General features: G+C 38.0%; 2 protein-coding genes across 3 annotated transcripts in view; both read right to left on the bottom strand.

The window, feature by feature from the left end:
* The window catches only part of tfeb (transcription factor EB), a 49,620-nt gene extending 44,889 nt beyond the window's left edge, over nt 1–4,731 (bottom strand). For both annotated transcript variants that reach the window (XM_053483885.1, XM_053483881.1), the window contains exon 1: nt 4,442–4,731. The gene's annotated coding sequence lies outside the window, so the exon portion shown is untranslated. The remainder of the gene's footprint in view (nt 1–4,441) is intronic.
* A 4,023-nt stretch (nt 4,732–8,754) lies between these two features.
* On the bottom strand, nt 8,755–19,431 carry tmem183a (transmembrane protein 183A). The gene is made up of 8 exons (XM_053483809.1): nt 19,225–19,431; nt 18,885–18,974; nt 17,908–18,069; nt 17,424–17,583; nt 14,085–14,265; nt 12,689–12,769; nt 12,329–12,484; nt 8,755–9,777 (listed from the first exon to the last, which is right to left on the bottom strand). The coding sequence occupies exons 1-8, from the start codon at nt 19,286–19,288 to the stop codon at nt 9,592–9,594; spliced, it is 1,080 nt and encodes a 359-aa protein (XP_053339784.1). The 5' UTR covers nt 19,289–19,431; the 3' UTR covers nt 8,755–9,591.
* Nucleotides 19,432–19,685: the final 254 nt, after the last annotated feature.

The raw sequence follows: 19,685 nt of genomic DNA, 5'->3' as shown, positions 1-19,685 counted from the left end.
TGACAGCCAACATCCAGCACACTGTCAAACTACCTGCATTGGTTGCTGTGGTAACGACACTGAAGGTGTGAGTAATCTGTAGAACACGTGTTGTGTGACGTCAAACAGAATGGCTTGGAATGGAGATTCCACATTTCACCCTTCAGGGCACATCACTGCCTAGTCATGGTACAGAACCTATCCATTGCACCAGAGAATATCAGCGTTCCAGGTTGTTTTTCAACCATGAATCCATGTCGATGCCACATGATCGTGTGAACTTGAACTTCCACTTCATGTTGTAAATGACCCAATGGACAGTTTGAAATCTGATTTAAAAGGGTAGAGCAACCAGAATGAGACATATCTTTAGACACCAGATTTCAATCTGATTTCAAACCACTTCTGCTTTAAGTCAGATTGGCAACATTTTCTTCCTGCTCAGGAAAAAAGCAAATCTTATTGTAAACTGATTTCAATTTGGATATGCTAAAAATCAGTTTTTCCTAGGCTGTCTGTACAAGGCCCAATTGAGCTATGTAAATCAAACCATCCCTTTTCTCAGATGTGCACTAGGGTCCTTGGACTTTTCCATTGTACTGTGTGCTGGTCAATTAAATAAGTGTCAAACACTTTGCTGTCAAACACTTCTGACTTTGGCACAGAGAAGCTACTGTATTGTACCGAATTGTAGTCAATCATCATTACTAACAGAAAGGTGAGAGGCCTAGGGCTCTACAAATTAAAACACATTTTGCGACTTGGCGCACAACACAATTAATAATGGGTGCATCTGTATGTGCATTTTTGACGCTTTATTTAATCCTGTGTTGTAATCAAAAAGCAAAATAAAAAGTATAAATCTACTCAAAAATATGTTGTCATTATTTAGCCTCAAAATAAAAAAGTTTCTTTTTTTATTGCCTTAATTCATTCAATTACCTGAATATGAAAAGCAAGTACCCTGATTCAAGCATTTATTTATTTTTTTAAATTAAGCAAAATATTTAGTACTTTGCAACAGTCTTAAGCTGTCCCTTATTTCTTTATAGTGAATAAAATTCTGTAGATTTAATTAAAGAAATGAGAACAAATGCTTTACTGTAACAGACTGCAAAGTGCCTCCTATCTTGTCTGTTCCAACCACTCAGTGCTCCATCATCCAGCATCACCAGTATACTGATCACTGGCCTGATCATCTGTCATCATCTGCACCTGTTTCTTACTAGTTCTTGCGTTAAATGCTTTTTAGGTTTATTGATTCATAGGCTAAGCTACTGTGTAGCTTAATAAACAAAATCTTGCAAAACTTTTTTTTTTTTAAACTCCATTAGGAAGCCTGAAGAACTAAAAAAAAAAATTAAGTACATGTCTCCTCTGCTACTGTATCAGCTTGCACTGTTCTTACTGAATTCACTTTAAAGCCGTACTATATCCTCCTAAGGGGAAATGCGGGATTAAACAAACAGATCATCCGAGAACCAGAGGTTGTTATATAAACAGATTGGCTATTACAACCAAACCTGAAAATTAAATCTAGAAGTGTATATGAAAACATCTCAACATGAAAAACTATTTTTTTTTTACTGCATTTCCTTTGTCCTACAGTACACAATTCCCTACACTCTGTCCTTAATCGCAGATTTTCATTATCCTCTAGGGCAAGGTTTTTCAAACCTAATATTCAAAAGCCCGGATATGATTTCTACTCAAGGTCAAAGCTCCAGGATGATTGATGATTAGCAAATGATTTTTATAAAACCTTGCTTATTACTTTGCAAGCAACAGACATTCACATGTATAAGGTAGTCTAAAACAATACAGTCAAATCTAGTGGAAAAGTGACTGCAGTCAGATGCTTAAACCAAAGCAACTCTAACTTTGAACCAACTGACATTCAAGTGTTAGAAAGATTCAAAATGCTTTCCAAGTGAAAAAAAAAAAAAGAAATAGCACTGTTTGCCTGCAAATTGTTGTGAATCTAAGCATCTACCTAAGCTGTGAATACATGTGTTTTTAAAGATATTTTAACCACAAGATAAATATCTTCATTAATTTTTGTCACCTGAGACATTCTGAAAAGTTGGATTTTTTTTTTATATACCACTGCCCCGTGGATGCGCATGGAAAACAAGAGCATCGCGACTGTCTCCCTCTCTCTGTTGTGAGTACGTTTGTCACGCGTCTTCATTAAAATAACACACGTAAAAGATGACACATGTGAACAGCCCATAAGCCTCGTCTGAGAAATGGCACAATCTGCATTTAATTATTTGCCTAAACCTTGGCACAAAAAGGTGTGTTCTCTAGACAAAGACACTGACCTTTTCTTTGCGTATTTAGTCATGACATTCTCACTACACTGGGGATACGATGTACTCTGACAGAAGACATCGAGAAGAAGTCTTGCTTTTATGTTTCCCCAAGACAGAACGTGAACGCTTACGGTCTAATTTTTAAATAGCCGCGTGTTGCAGCCTCTCTCATCCTCTCGCCGCTGTCAATGTTGTCAAACAGGAAAATGCTTATCTGGCTAGGAAAGACGTAACAATCTCCAGATAGACTACAAATCTAACAATGTATTAATAAGCAAAACCTAACTGTGGTAACTGTTACAACTATTACAAAGTAGATAACACATTAGATTTATTACACTTATTTTTAACGTTATTATTTTATTATTGCATACCTAATTTGAGGTGTAGGCCGGTTCCTATTAGCTGGCGTTTCTATATTACTTGTTGTTATTATTATTATTATTATTATTACTATGTTATTAATATATTATTTAGACATTACTAAGTGGTGCAGTCTATATGTAAATTTAAATGACAAAGTATGACATAAATTTGATGATGACCCAGCTTTTACATGCGGTGAGGAACACCTGTATGACATAAACGCTGATAATCAGGGTAACACTTATGACATAAAATCAGATAATTGGCTGTTAAACCGTTACACAACAAAGAAGAAGAAGATGGCCTGCCCACAGTATAGCATAAAAGCTGGTAATCACAAACACCATCCACTGCCCAATGCCCAAACAATTAAACAAAAAAACATTTTCATTCCACTCAATTAAATTTTTTTATCCAGTTAATTACTGTCATAATTTGTGATTAATTATGATAATTCACAAGGTTTAAAATAAAATACCACAGGTTTAATTGTCTTATAAAGTTGCAATGTCAGAATCAAGAAATGCATGGCAAACTGGTTAAAGGAAACAGATTATGCAGTTTTATAATATCTTAAACATTAACATTTTAATGTTAAATAAAAATCTCTCGAATGGGACTGGCCCTGCATGCATTGGCAGGGTAGTATGGGTTTAGCAAAACACCGATAGCGGGGCTCGAACCTAGATCCTTACATCCAAAAATCAACAACCTACAGCTTTAGCTCGACTTTTTATCCAAATGTCCATCTAGACACTTTTTATAGTGAAACTTATAACACACGGATAATGTTCTATCCGTCATCAAATTATCTGTTTTAAACATGCCCTTATCACACACTAGCACCAAACTTGGTCATATGGCGCTTGGTCAATCTGTGTAATGCGTTAAAATTTCTAGATTAAATCACATGGATTAACGCGTTAATGAGTACAGCTTTAAGACATGTGAAGACACTCATGGGACAGTTTTCATTCCCTCATCATCTCCTGAACATCCCTGATAATATAATACTGTAACACATTTGCTACAACACACATACCTAAATTAATGAATAAATAAATACACTCAAGAACCTTGTGTCTCGCACTGGTGTGTGTGTGTGTGTGTGTGTGTGTTTTCCCCTTCTTCACAGGATATGTTGAGCAGAGCCGGCGGACAAAAATAACTTGGCGCTTCACATTCAGCTTGACACTACGTCGTGATTGGCTAACCTGACCGCGCACGAGCGCTCGGACTCCTCCTATTGGTCAGAACGCGCATCGCATACTAACGCACATGACAAACTAAACATGGACACGCACATAGAGACACGCACATAGGGACCCAACAGCCTCGGAGAGAGAAAGAGAGAGAGAGAAAGAGAGAAAGATTCACAGAATCACTCTTTACATTTAAAAAAGGAGATTTAAAAAAACGCGCAAACTGTTAACTAATAACTTTAACGTTAAACACAAAAAAACTAAGAGTGGTAATAAACATTTAACCTAAAGTTTTTTTTTCAAGTTTGTTTATTTTTGATTGCTTAAATAGATCATAAACAGTGCGTGACACTCATTGGTAAAACAAGTCCAACTTCTCTTTTCTCCTCCGCCTCTGCTTTAACACTACACGGCTGATGTGACATATGACACCGACTTTGACTGCGACCTAAAGCCGATCCCAACCCAACAACTTCTAAATACTGACATTGAAATAAAAGGCTAAAACGAGTCTAAACACTGCGCGGTTTTGATGAAATCCGCGCTGCACGCGCGCGCACGCGGAATAACTCGACTCACCCGCTGAAGGTCAGAAAGTACAAAGTGAACACCCGGCTGTTCTTCACGCGCAGCTCGGTGACGGTAACGCAGTGTCAGAGCCACGGGAGTATCGCTTCCTCCTCCGGTTCCTGGAACTGAAACTGCTGCAAAAAATGTCCCCTGTGTGACTTATATTTTTATATCTATATTTTCGTATCGCTCTCGCGCTCTCTCTCTCTCTCTTTGAAGATTATTTCAAGTCGTCATACTCCTCGGCGGTCCGCTATTTGTTTTCGTGATGTCGGTGTGGCTCGCTGTAGGTCGGTCACCTGCAAGCGCAGGGAAGTGGCAGCTGCTCTGACCAATCAGAGAGCGAGCCGGGACATGGATTTGTACGCGCTCAAGCCGAGTGAAGTGCGCGTTCAGTAGTTTAATTTACATAACCAACACTAGGACAAGAATAAAGGTTTGTTGAATTCCTAAAGTACTGACTGTCACGAGGGTTGTCTTTAATATTCACCACCTATAACGTGTCACATTAAATAAATAGATTTCTTTAAAAAAATATATATGTATACGTCAAAAAAAATGTATATACACGCCAAGAAAAGAAAGACCTGTATAAATATTTTTATACTAAAATAAAAACTTTATTGCAATAAATTAATATAACCAAAAACTTATACACACTTCATAAGACTGTATACATGTAATAGTCTATATATTATTTTTTATATTATTTTATATATATATATATATATATATATATATATATATATATATATATATATATATAAGAATTATAATGTGTGTATATGTTTTTGCCTATATATATATATATATATATATATATATATATATATATATATATATATATATACACATCCACCTAAAGGGTTATTCAATTTCTTATTAATGCAATTATCTAATCAATCAATCAATTACATGGCAGTTGCTTCACTGCATTTAGGGGTGTGGTCCTGGTCAAGACAATCTCCTGAACTCCGAACTGAATGTCAGAATAGGAAAGAAAGGTGATTTAAACAATTTTGAGTGTGGCATGGTTGTTGGTGCCAGACGTGCCGGTCTGAGTATTTCACAATCTGCTCAGTTACTGGGATTTTCACGCACAACCATTTCTATGGTTTACAAAGATGGTGTGAAAAGGGAAAAACATCCAGTATGCGGCAGTCCTGTGGGCGAAAATGCCTTGTTGATGCTAGAGGTCAGAGGAGAATGGGCCGACTGATTCAAGCTGATAGAAGAGCAACTTTGACTGAAATAACCACTCGTTACATCCGAGGTATGCAGCAAAGCATTTGTGAAGCCACAACACGCACAACCTTGAGGCAGTTGAGGTCATCTCCACTACAAATAGGAAAAAGAGGCTACAATTTGCACAAGCTCACAAAAATTGAACAGTTATAGACTGGAAAAATGTTGCCTGGTCTGATGAGTCTCAATTTGAGACATTCAAATGGTAGAGTCAAAATTTGGCGTAAACAGGCTGGTGATGGTGGTGTAATGGTGTGGGGGATGTTTTCTTGGCACACTTTAGGCCTCTTAGTGCCAATTGGGCATCGTTTAAATGCCACGGGCTACCTGAACATTGTTTCTGACCATGTCCATCCCTTTATGACTACCATGTACCCATCCTCTGATGGCTACTTCCAGCAGGATAATGCACCATGTCACAAAGCTCGAATCATTTCAAATTGGTTTCTTGAACATCTTTGGGATGTGGTGGAACGGGAGCTTCGTGCCCTGGATGTGCATACCACAAATCTCCATCAACTGCAAGATGCTAACCTATCAATATGGGCCAAAATTTCTAAAGAATGCTTTCAGCACCTTATTGAATCAATGCCACGTAAAATTAAGGCAGTTCTGAAGGCGAAAGGGGGTCAAACACTGTATTAGTATGGTGTTCCTAATAAGTCTTTAGGTCAGTGTAAAACCGTTTGGGGTCACTTGCAAATTTCTTTGTTTTTGTTTAGTGATTTATTTTCTACATTCTACAATACTGGGGATTTCAAAACTATAAAAAAACACATACGGAATTAGGTAATTACGTAACAACAACAAAAACAACAGTTGTTATTTTAAGACACAGGGGTCAGCCTTTCTGGAATAGTTCTTGCAAGAACAGTATTGTCAAGTGCGTTTGCAAAATCCGTCAAGCACCATAATGAAACTGGCTCTCATGAAGGCCATCCTAGGAGGGAGACCAAAACCTACCTCTGCTGCAGACAAGAAATTCATTTAGAGTTATCAGCCTGAAAAATGACCAATTAACAGCACCTCAGATTAGAGGCGTTATGAAGTCTTTACAGAGCATAAGTAGCAGACACACCTCACCATTAACTGTTCAAAGGAGATTAACGCATTTTTTGGACAGCATCAGCATTCCTTTACAATGTAGAAAGAAATAAAAGTCAGGAACCATCATGGAGTTAGAAAGTGACCCCAAACTTTTGAGCTGTAGTATATATATATATATATATATATATATATATATATATATATATATATATAGAGAGAGAGAGAGAGAGAGTATATTTATTTAAGTGTTTATTTGTTTTTACGATTATGGCTTACATCTAATGAAAACCCCAAATTCAGTAACCTTAGAAAATTTGACTATTGTGAAAAAAAGTTCAATATATATCATCATGTTGTCACACTCTAATCGTCTAATTAACTCAAAAGACCTGCAAAGGTTTCCTGAGCCTTTACATGGTCTCACTCTAATTCAGTAGGCTACACAATCATGGGGAACACTGCTGACTTAACAGTTGTCCAGAAGACGATCATTGACACCCTGTACATGGAGGGGGTAAGACACAAAAGGTCATTGCTAAAATAGCTGGCTGTTCACAAAGTGCTGTATCCAAGCATGGATAGTTGAATGGGAGGAAGAAATGCGGTAGAAAAAAGTGCACAAGCAACAGGAATAACCACAGCTTTGAGAGGATTATGAGACGAAGACTGTTAAAAAATTTGGGAAAGATTCACAAGGAGTGAACTACAGCCGGAGTCAGTGCTTTAAGAGCCACCACGCTCAGACATACCCAGGACATGGGCTACAACTGTCACATTCCTAATGTCAACCAGAGACAACGTCAGAGGTGGCTTACCTGGGCTAAGAACAAAAAGGACTGGACTGGACTGTTGCCATATGAAAGTAAATTTGGAAATCAAGGTCTTAAAGTTTGGAGGAAGAGAGGAGAGGCAGAGAATCCAAGTTGCTTGAGCTCCAGTGTAATGTTTGTACAGTCAGTGGTGGTATAGGGAGCCATGTCATCTGCTGGTGTTGGTCCACAGTGTTTTATTAGGTCCAAGGTCAGCAGAGCCATCTACCAGGAAGAAGACTGGCCAGCAAACTCGCCCCACCTTAACGCCTTAGGAAATCTATGCGGTATTATGAAGAGGATGATGCGACACAAGTACTTAATGCTGTAGGCCTATATGTTCATACTTTTTGGTGGTACATGTCTGTGTTAAAAATCTTTTTTTTTTATTGGTCTTATGCAACTTTCTTATCTTAGTGATACTGAATTTGGGGTTTTCATTAGCTGTAAGTTACCTATAATCATCAAAATTAAAATAAATAAATATTTGAAATAGATCAGTGTGTCTAATGAATATGTAATACGAGTTTGACTTTTGAATTGAAATAAAGAATATCATCAAAAAGTTGATTTCAAAGTTGTGATGTTGTGACATCAGTAAGTCACACCGTGAGCGTTTTCCGGGATTTTTCACCAACAGTAACAGTAGGCAGTATCGTTACTAGCTTTTATATACCTTAAGGAGTTATAAGCCACTTTTTGCCGTAAGTTCAAGGCCCCACCGAAAAAAATACTAATAGTGTAAAAAGATCAGAATAAAAATATACAGGCATTAAAAAAAACTTTAAAAGTAGGTGGCATTGTTCGCAAGTAACCGGGTTCGATTCCCGCCTCAGGTCTGTGTTCATGGAGTTTCCATGTTCTCCCCATGCTCGGAGTACCTCCCACAGTCCAAAGACATGCAGATTAGGCTAATAGGCGTTCCCAAATTGCCCCATGGTGCGTCAATGACTGTGTGTATGTGTGCCCTGCGATGGATTGGCACCCCATCCAGAGTGGCCTAAGTCTCCTGGGATAGAATCCAGGCCCCCTGCAACTGTTTATACAGGATAAAGTGGTACAGATGATAAGTGAGTGAATGTCAGCATTACTTAACACTGTAGTTTATCTGACTTCCTGTGAATGCCTTCTGTTTATATAACACTCCTTTAAAACACACACGCACACACACACATGCAAAATGTCAGCAGTGCTGCTTCTCTACTCAAACAAAATGAAACATTTATGTCAAGGGTTGGAACTTGTAATATTTATTACAACAGACATTTTAAATGAATTATCCGGCATTCTTATGTCGACGAAACAAAGCCAAATCTAAAGATTCTATAACCTGTGCAAAAATGAACTTAAGCATTGCTTGCAAGAAAAAAAAAAAGGAAAAAAAAAAAAAAACACTACCGTGAGATATAAAGCTGTATCTAAGCCAGTAAAAACAAACTGAAAAACTTGTGTACAATACAACCCTTCCACACATCATTTAACTGGTGAAGCATGCATGATTGCGACTGTACACACAGTCCTAGAAGTTACACCACTGCCACCTTGGCCTTATCTTAAACATGTAAGCTAAGAGCTAATTTCTGAGTTTACACAAATCAGTCATCCAGCAGAAATACCGCCTCTGCTGAGCATGGTGCAGATCTGCAAGTCTTGGAGGATCATTTAAAAGGTGCATTAGAAGATTGTTGGTTTAAACGTCTACGCCTTTGTGTATTATTTTCCTCCAAAATCTTTCATTTACAACAGTGTGTGTCTATTTAGGGTGGGCTTATACAGACAAGAAATGTGATGTGCAAGCAAATATAACATCTGCGTCCTCATTTCAATCTGAAACAGGTCTCTGACTACTAATAATATGGTGCAGAGAAGCGTGTTGTGGGCCTAATAAAGAAAAACAAACAAAAAAAACAACAACGTCAACCCTGAAACTCACAAGATCATGTATGGACGCCATAAACCTAGCTGCGATCATGCACAAAAACAAGCACGCTAAAATGTCAGAAAAGAAAAAGTCCATAATCATCACTAATGACAGAAGCGCGTGTTAATCTTCAAGTGTCAGGCGCAAGACGGCATAGGGAACTGAGGGTGCCACCAGTCCATGAGACGCACGCTGTGGACAGGGTCGAGCACCACCTGGACGCCTTGCTCCCCTCGGAGCTTTTTCCCCCGGAGTATGGGCGAATCCTGGAACTCCAAGCGTACCCGGTGGTGCCGCATGTCTGTGCTCACGTTAATGGTAAACTGAAAGAGGCAGAAAGAATAATGTAAGTTTACTTAATGTTTTTGTATAAATGCAAGAAAAGCAGAATAATGTGTGTCAGCAGTAAACACCTAAATATTAAATGAAAAGTATCGTGAGATGAAGCAGATATACCATTAGAATAAGGGGTAGGATGTCGAGCTAGGAATTATACTGGAATATCATTTAGGAGTTTTAGATAAAAGCAGAATGCATAAGACATTTACTATTTTCCTGCAAATATTCTCAAACTAAACAGATTATTTCTAAGAACAATTTAAAGGACAGCATGTTATAGGAACTTGGCAGGGAGTTACCCTCCTGACTTTCTCCAAGCTATTTTCACATGTTTTGGCTATTAAAGGAGTTTGTGGGAGTCCAGTGTTTCAGACATGAATTTGACAATCCAATCAAGGTTCAGGTGTACTGAAAAAAACTTTCCACCTTGATGGTATTCAAGCACTAGTGAAACGCTGGAATGAGTGCATTGGGGTAGCAAGGGATTATATAGAGGAATAAAGAGTGCTCTGTACAATCAAAAGTCCCGATTTGACCCGAACAATCATTGCAGATTAGGATCAACACATCGTAATGTACATCGGTCTGGATAACTTTGTTTTAAATGCTCTGCAACACTGTGCAAATGACATTCTAATGACCTTGACCTTTACAAAGGTCCTTCATTTCACTTCGCCATAGGTAAAACCTGGTCAGTGCATAAACTCTCTTTCCCTCTCGCTCTGTCTGTGTGTGTATATATATATTTTCTATATTTTTCATATATGTCTCTTTTATTGCCTATTTTGTACTGTACAGTTATGTTATTTTAATTCTATATTTTATTTTATTCTTTCTTAGTTAAACTTACCTTCTGTTTTATATTTATTTTTCTATTTCACACACACATATATATATATATATATATATATATATATATATATATATATATATATATATAATCTCCAGGATTATAAACCTTGGATTGCGAGTAATTACCGTGTTACTCATTTACATTTAGCCAAATGCCTAAATGTAAATGTAAATGAGTAACACGGTTTGGAAGTGTTCCGCAAAACAAGCAAAGATTTTTCATAAATTTTGGCTTTTCAAAGGTAAAGTGCAGGTTAACTTGTTTTATTTTTACTTAACAGCATTGATTCCATTAGCGTGTCGCTCAATTGAGTGTCAGAGATTTCTTGTTTATTTTTCTGATAAAACAGTGTTTCCATTGTGTACATGCGTGTGAAAAGAGTGGAGGAAGGGTAACTGTGTAAGACAAGAAGGGGGAGAGGGGCTTTACCTACACACACACACACACACACACACACACACACACACACACACACACACACACACACACACACACAGCGCCTGCGCGCACAAACGGAAACACGTCTGTCAGACATCTGTCAGAATAAATTTTTACCTTTTTTTTTTTTAGGTAAAGTGCTTGTTAATTTGTTTTATTTTTACTTTATATTTTGTGTTAATTATTATTAAGTATTTAATTTTTTGGGCTGTGTAATGAATAATTTGAGTTTCCATTACTTCTTCTTATTTTATTTGGTTTACGAGTGTTTTAAAATACAAGCCCACTTCCGGAACGAATTATGCTCGTAACCCAAGGTTTCACTGTGTATATACACACATGCACACCTTTTCATTAGGAACACATTCAATTGTCCAATGAGCCGATCATGTGGCAGCAGCCTGATGCAAAATGAACTTTATGTTTACATCAAACGTCTGAATTAGGAGAAACTGTGACGGTTGTGACTTTTATAGTGGCACAGTTGTTGGTACCACATTGGCTAGTTTGAATATTTCAAAAGCTGCTGATCTCCTCGGAATTTCACACAACCGTAACGTTTTACACAGAATAATGGAAAAAACAAACAACCAACAAAAACTACTGAGTGAGTGAGTGACAGTTCTGTTATTGGAAATGCCTTAGAGATAAGTGGGTTAAGGGTAAAACAGTCAGAGTCAGTCATGCTGCTTGGAAGTCTCCATTAACCTACTGTATATAAAATCATTCTTTAAATCTATAGTGGGCAGAAAAGCATCTTAGAGCATATAAAACATCAAACCACGAGGTGGCTGGGCTAAGACCTCGTGGTTCGACCTCGCTAAGAAGAGGAATCTAAGGCCATTATATACACAGGCTCTCCCAAACTAGACAGTTACTGTATAACTCTGTATGTACACTCTACATACACATACATACATCCACTCACAGAGTTGTACAGTAACCCCCAGCTGGTCTGTTTTAGTTAACATGTAGAAAGTTTACATGCAGGTTTATTAAATTTTTCATTAAAAGCATGTGAATAAATGATGATAAATAAAGGTATTCCCCCCCCACCCCCGGATAATCTAATTACTGTACTAACACTGTATGGACATAGGCTATAAAACCATGACATCATCCTGGATTATTCCTTTATAGTACCACCAGGCTATAACTTCTGATTAAAGCCTTAAAACGCATCATGTTTCAGGTCATACTGCATAAACTATGCATTAAACAAACGTAACTGCAGTATCACTGACCAGGGAGAGCGTCATGCCCATGACGACAGAAGTGAAGATGAAGTTCAGAGTGGTGACACGCAGCAGGTAGCAGTCTGAGTCTGGGTTTGTGTTGACGTCCTTGTAATGCCTGGGCAGCACCAGACCGCAAGGAGAGCCATTTTTCACCTTGGCTGGCTGAAAAATAAAAAAAAACAGCAAAGAAAGTGTGAATACTGTTTGAGACAATGTGTTTGCAGCAAACGATGCAAAGCCAAGAGTACTCAACTAAACACCAAGCTCTACGTCCTAATAATGCCTTGATTTAATAAATCATCAGTGACCGTGAACCTGGGCGACTAGTGACTTTCATAGACATGTTAGTAAAGGGCATAAAAATACCTGCTTTTCAAACTTGAAATTGAATTCCCACATGGGCTCGGCTCTAGTTCCAGAGACTTTGTTGACCCAAAACAGCAAACACTACAAATAAGGGAGAAGAGGAGAAACCATTATGTATAAACGTAATGCATGCAGTGTAGAAAAAGGGTGTATTTTTCCACAGCTGGCAATATTTTTTTCCCTTTAGTATCCTGCTTAGGTAACTTTTTGCTGCTCTTGGCTGTTTGCTGAAATAGAACAAACGTCCAACCTTACAAAGCATTTTGAATAAGATATTAAGTTATTTTTTGTTTGTTTTTTTGACCTCCAACCAATCATGGGTTTCAGATCCAGCCAGTAAACGCATGGTGCTTTTAACTTAAAAAAAAAAAAAAACATTATACGGGATGAATGGATGGAATATCTATCCATCTATCTGGCCAACAAAACATTAGCGATTGTGTACAATTCCCTGAGAATTATATTTTGTAATTTATAATTCTCCGTCTGTGAAATATTTTTATGGTCCTTATGTTAAAGCGAAGCGATTTTACAAAAGAACTGAACGATGTGCATGTTATTAAGGCAGTGGATATAAGCTTGCAATGCACTGGATCAGACATGCCGTATTGCTGATTCATGCCCCTCCCCCCCATGCTCTTCTGTGATTGGCAGGTTGAGCTGTCATCCTAGCTGATGGTCTGGTTTTTTTTTTTTTTGTTCTTTACTGTTAAGTGTTAATGGTGTTGCTTATAGCACAGTATGAATGTGTGGGTCTTCCGAGTGGCGCAGCTGTAAAGTGCTCGCCCTATCATCCGGAGATTGCTGGTTCGATTCCCGGGTGATGCTGTAACCTCTCGCCGAGCTCTCTTTTAAAGGTGCTCTCACATTAATCACGGCTCTACAGCCAATCAGGGGCGTCTGTGAGCTCATAGGATGATAGCGTTGTGAGCTCTAAAGATCGAATGTCCTCAGAGTGGGTTACGCCGCCCCCAACGGTGCGTGAGCGAGCAGTTCGAAAAGATGCGGTTGGCTGGCGTCACGTGGTTCGGAGGGAACACGTGATGGTCTTCGGCCCTCCTGGCTGAGTCGTAGTGGCCTTAATGAGGGAGCCCCCTAGTGACAGGGAGGAATTGGATACGACTAAATTAGGGGGAAAAAAAATCAGGAAAAAAAAAATGAATGTGTGTACACACATGAACTATGCAAAATACAGTTGTACTGCATGATGAGCTATCTTTGCTATGTAATGTCAAACAGGAATACAGGGGTACAGACTCCAGGCATGCGGAGAAAAACAATAACTTTAAGACATACAATGTAAAGGAATCACATCCTGTAATTATTGTGGTAACACACCAGACAAACACCTTCTATTAGAGCATGACATCAGGGGAGGATTATTTATGTTACTAACCTTGGAATTAAGTAGTGTGTTTGGAGTCGAATCGGGAAGCTGTGGAGTCTTAGACACTCGGAGGCTGAACGGTTCGTAGAGATGAAAAAGGGAGCGGATTACACGGGCACGGAGAAAACGCATTTTTAAAAGAGAGTCAGGCTGAAGGCGAGAAGGAAGGTCTGCATCAAGACTGTAGTGTCTGAAAGAGAGTGTGTGCAAGAGAGAGAGAGAGAGAGAGAAAAAAAATAGAAGAGAATTATTAGATTAGAGTGGTGAGTCAAACAGTTAAGACTCTGGCTTCCTGGTTGGAAGGTCGGGGGTTCAAGCCCAAGCGTGCACACAATTGCCACTGCTGAACCCTGAAGCAAGAGCCTTAACCCCATCTGCTCCAGGGGCGCTGTATCTATTGATGACCCCAGCTTACTGACTGAGATATTTAAAAGAGTCAATTTACCTGCATGTAAATTACATGTTACAAATAATTGATTCTTAACCTTAATAATGAGAAAATCATATTCCTCATCAAAATGCCTTAAACACACATGACTAAACCTTTCAAATTCTAATTCTGTTACATACACAACCATACTGTATAATATGCAGTGAAATGCTTATAGGACTGTCTTTGACCTAAAATAAGCTAAAGCTAGAAATTTAAGCTGGAAATTAAGTTACAAAATATAATATATTTTTTAATTACGAAAGAATAGAATTTACAAAATGTAAACTGTCAAGTATAAAAAAAATATGAAAGCACAAGTGTAAAGATATGGTGCGGGTATGACAGCAGCAGTATGATAAAAATCAGGGAGTATGAAATGATATGAGATATGATATGATATGTCAAGCAGCAGGGTGATCTTCCATGGCCTGACGTGCAAGTCAGTCCTCATTTTATGTTTAAATGAGCAATGTGCAAACAAGAAATGCAGTTTGTGAGGAATGTGCTACATCATGTAGGACTACTGGATGAATAGGATTTAAATAAAGAACCATTATGATCCATATATTATCATAAAATATATTTTAATTAATACTGATGTCTGTCTGATTTATGGCTCGGGGATTATTAAGAAAGGAAAACGTATCTTATTTCATCCACTAGTCTCTCAATCCAAGGAAGTCAAAGTGGTATACATGTTAAAGAGAAACAGACCACTGTAAAGAACCCAGGGGCCAAGATAAAAATAAGCTGTTTTTATTTGTAATACTACCAATAAAGTACTATTATACATGGTGGTTTGCATTTACAAGTAAAAAAAATTGCTCTTGATCCTGTACATCAGTTTAAATTTTTGTTTAAATCAAAAGTTGTTACATTTGTAAATAAACAGAATATATTAAAACTAGCTCCATTCAAGAAGGCTGAACTGCACCAAATAAAATATTATATCCTTTTGCCGTTAATAAACGCATTAACGATTTTCGTGGACGGAGCCTAGCTGGAGTGAACAGAATTCCCTGAGCACATTACATTAGGCTGCATCACATGTTTTGCTGGTTTGTATTTTAATGCTTTTTAAATAAAATATGAATTATCTAAATATGTGCAAATAAACAGTCCCCTAAACAACTGTGACTCATACACACCAACTCAGTGCATGGACAGAGTAAAATGATTATCCTACTATAAACCAATAATTGATAATTCTGCGTCTGTAAACCTACAACTCATCGACTGTATCCCACGGCCTAAGTATGACCATTCAGGACACAGTTTTAGGAGCTAAAGAATTAAAGACTTCACTTATACACTTTCCTTCAGCCAAATCTCCACTGCTTGTTTAGTTTACTTAGCACTTTCCATCTAGATGGTAAATTAAGGCACAAAAGGCACATATGTTACAGCAATGTTGGAAGCGTTAACCCACCTATTAGTACTTGATACAAAATTCAGCAACAGAGCAATATAACACGCATTGCCTCTCAGGGAAGTTACAAGAGAATCACCTAATGTGACTCCACCTAGTTCCCTAATTTCCGATTAACGTTAGATGTTTGACCTTGCCAATCCACGCCTATAAAAAAACAATACCATATTTATCCTTACCTGATATGAAGTGTGCGCTACAAACACCTGCATTTTTAATCGCCTTAGTTCAATCCTTTTGTCTTGTCATATTTAACCAAGGTTGTAAAAGCTGTTAAAGGGTAGTAAAAGCTGGTATGTGATAAAACTTGAAGTTAATGACTTTGTTTGATTTTAGCATGTAACAACACAGCAAGATAATATTTTTGGTAGCTGATGCCACCAAGTTTCTATTGTTCTTCCTCATCATGACATAGGCAGTTAAAGTATTTGTTGTCAACATATAACTGATTCTGCACTGAGCAGTCCAGAGTCCAGTGTAATGTCATTAGTTATGGTACACTCTTAAAATAATTGAGCAAACTCAACATCGTCAGGCCACTCCCCAAAAGTCTAAAATGTACAACCATTTGCCATTGACAGTCTTTGGTTATAGATGACAATGACATGATGTAATTTACAGAATTGTCATTACAGTTGAGTAGTATCTTAAACGTAAATAAAATTTGAAAACTAACACTTGAGCATGCCAAGAATTGGCAAAAGGTTCAGTGAGAAAAAAAAAAAGGGCTCAGTCCTGGCTTTACTGGCACAAGGATAGAACGAGCGTCAGGTTGTTTCCATCCATAAAACTTCAAAGATGGTAGTACACAAGAACAAAGTCAAACAGTTGACACTGGGGACAGCAAAGCTACAGATTGGCAGAGGATGAAAACACATCTCTACTGACAGGAATGCCCGCAAACTCATTTGAATGCCACTCAAACGTAGGATGACAGTAAGTAAAATTCGAGACTAAAGTCATGCAAAGCCGGGAAAAAAAGCGTTTAGCAATAAGAAGCAAAGAAATGCTAGGCTGAGGGTGGTAGAAGAATTACTGTCAGAACAAAACTGTTCATTTCATAAAAACACACCTATACCATAACATGCTCCCTGTTTTTTTTTTTTTGTTGTTAGGGAGCTTTTTAAGTCGGGGAGAGAAAAAAAAAAACCCTAATTGTGTTTCGCTTAAATTATACCCTTTTAAAAAAAGAAATATGTAAAGAATTATAATGGATTTTATTTCAGCTCAAATAAATATCAGAGAAAATATCTCCACTTATTGATCGTTAAATAACATTTCACTCACACCTGCTAAAGAAACTAAATTGACATTCCACATGAAATTCTAAAAACAAATTAATTCTCTAAATAATATATGATTTGCTACTTATACTGTCTATAAACAGCTTTACTAGAACTGCTGGTACACAAAAAGGTCTTCAAAGATCATGCCGTATAATGTACAGTATATGACGGACAAAGAAAACCTGCTTTAATTGTCCCACCTCTTATACAGTCTCGTCCAAAACGCTGCAGTGCACGTGACTGTCCAGGCATTCTTGCAGATCAGTGCAAACCTGCAGACGTCTTCAGGCCGGATGTAGGCAGCAAGAACATGCCATATGTCAATTGGATACTCTTCCCCATCTACACCTTCACCATTTTCTATTAAAGACAACACAGACACAAAGATTAAAAGTCAACTACAACTACATCTGCACATTAACTTAACAAGCAGCTTCAAACATTGGAGGTTATCAGTTTTACAACACTTGATGAATTTTTGAAAAGGTTGCTGATATTGATGAATGTTGTCAATTTCAGGACACAAGCTCTCTTAGGGTTGTTTAAAGCCGGAGGCAATATGCCATTAATCATCCTGTTTACTCTACAGAACCTGTTTACTGTTCCTTCCCGTTTTTATATGCAGTGTTTATGTTTATAGACTGCAAGTCATGCCTAGTGGCAAAGTTATGAGAGCCCCGTTACCTTTGCGTCTCTTGTTCTTCTTTTTACGTGACCCTCTGCATTCTTCGTCACCCTCCTCGGAGTCCAGCTCTTCACTGCTGTCATCTTTAGCCGCGTCAGTTGTTGACGACAGGACTTCCTGTACAGGACCTTGTGAAGCCTCCAGCCCACAAAGAAGCTTCACTGAAGCAGAGATGTTAAACGATATATTATAAATTAAACAAAAAGCAGAAAAAACAGGGAAGTCAAACAATATAACACTATATATATATATATATATATATATATATATATATAAATAAATAAAAACATATATAATATATATATTGAGGCGGTGGTGGCTCAGTGTGTTCAAGGCTCTAAGCTATTGGTTTAAGTCCCAGCTCTGTCAGGTTGCTGCTTCTGGGTTATTATGCCTTGACCCTGTCTACTCCAGGGGCACCATATAATAGACTCCAACCTACTAACATATTTGGAGTCTGCCAAAAGTAACGAATTTTACTCTGCAGTTATGTATATGTGATGAATAAAAACTTAACTTTTATATATTTTTCATATAAAATGTATATACATGTCATTTATTATCACTAATTCAGTCAAATATTTCTACAGAGTGATACTGATTGAAGTATGAGGTTGCATACTTCTAGCTACAGTCATTCATTAGCACTTTTTCCCATAAGCACAGACAATGCTTATGGCAAGATGGAGATGATAAACTACACACAAACCAGAGGCAGGAACAGAATCCTAAACCCCTTAACATTTTATGTGTGTGTGTAAATGTGTGAGAAAGAGAGAGAAAGAGAGAGAGAGAGAGAGAGAGAGAGAGAAAGATTGCAGTATGCAACCTAATAAATGAATTCAACAGAATGAATCAGTGAGTCAGTGAGCAGTAGTAAATGACTCATTGAAAAGCTTCACTCTGCTCTTCACTGTACACAGTTTTATTGATCCCACACTCATATTCAGACTTCTTTATCTGGCCTATCGCTTACCCTTTTTTTCAAACGCATTAGCAACGGCTTTTTTTAGTCTTCCCGACTTGACGATGGCAGGATCGGCGTTGGCATAGTCAGCCACCGTTACTGCAATCAAAGCGACATGACAAGACAGACCGGAAGTTACATTACCATATCTGAAACAATTCAAATGATGTAGCCTAACCAGGTTATAATTTTGTTACTCTCACAAAACATCAATCAAACCTTCCTTAACGCACTAACTATAAGGGGAATCGTTAAATGAGCTCCAGTTTAACATATATTATTATTCGCGTTTGTAAGAGTTTTGCGGGAAAACAGCCAGCCGGCTAACACCGAGTGCTAACTCTAATACCTGACTCCGAGCAAACATCGTCGGCTCGAAATTTCAGCCGTTTTCTGTTCCCTTTCTTGGGCATGGCAACGTCGCGAGTCTGTGACTTTCTACCGTGATTGCGTGCCCTGCCATGTTTCCAGCAGAGGTAACGAAAAACAGAGAAAAGTGAGAGAGAAATTGAAATAAGCTCCTCCGGGATCTTCAGCCATCATGGAACTAACCTTTCCGCGCACGTACTTTCACGCGAGACATCGGAAATCTCGCGCAACGGGGATTGGATCGCGCTCTACGTCCGAGCTGAAGCAACCAATCTGCGACAGTTCTTTCTAACCAAGGTCAAGATGGCCCTTGGATGACGTCATCTCAGATGTGTTTGTACAAGAAACTACCGCTTAAAGGAGTGGCCGATTATAGGACAATAAAATGAAATAAACTCAAGTTAAATTAAATAAATATGAAATAAAATGGAAACAAATATA

The sequence above is a fragment of the Clarias gariepinus genome, chromosome 23 (genome assembly GCF_024256425.1).
Source record: "Clarias gariepinus isolate MV-2021 ecotype Netherlands chromosome 23, CGAR_prim_01v2, whole genome shotgun sequence".
Taxonomy (NCBI): Eukaryota; Metazoa; Chordata; class Actinopteri; order Siluriformes; family Clariidae; genus Clarias; species Clarias gariepinus.
This window is presented reverse-complemented; position numbering and strand designations above follow the sequence as displayed.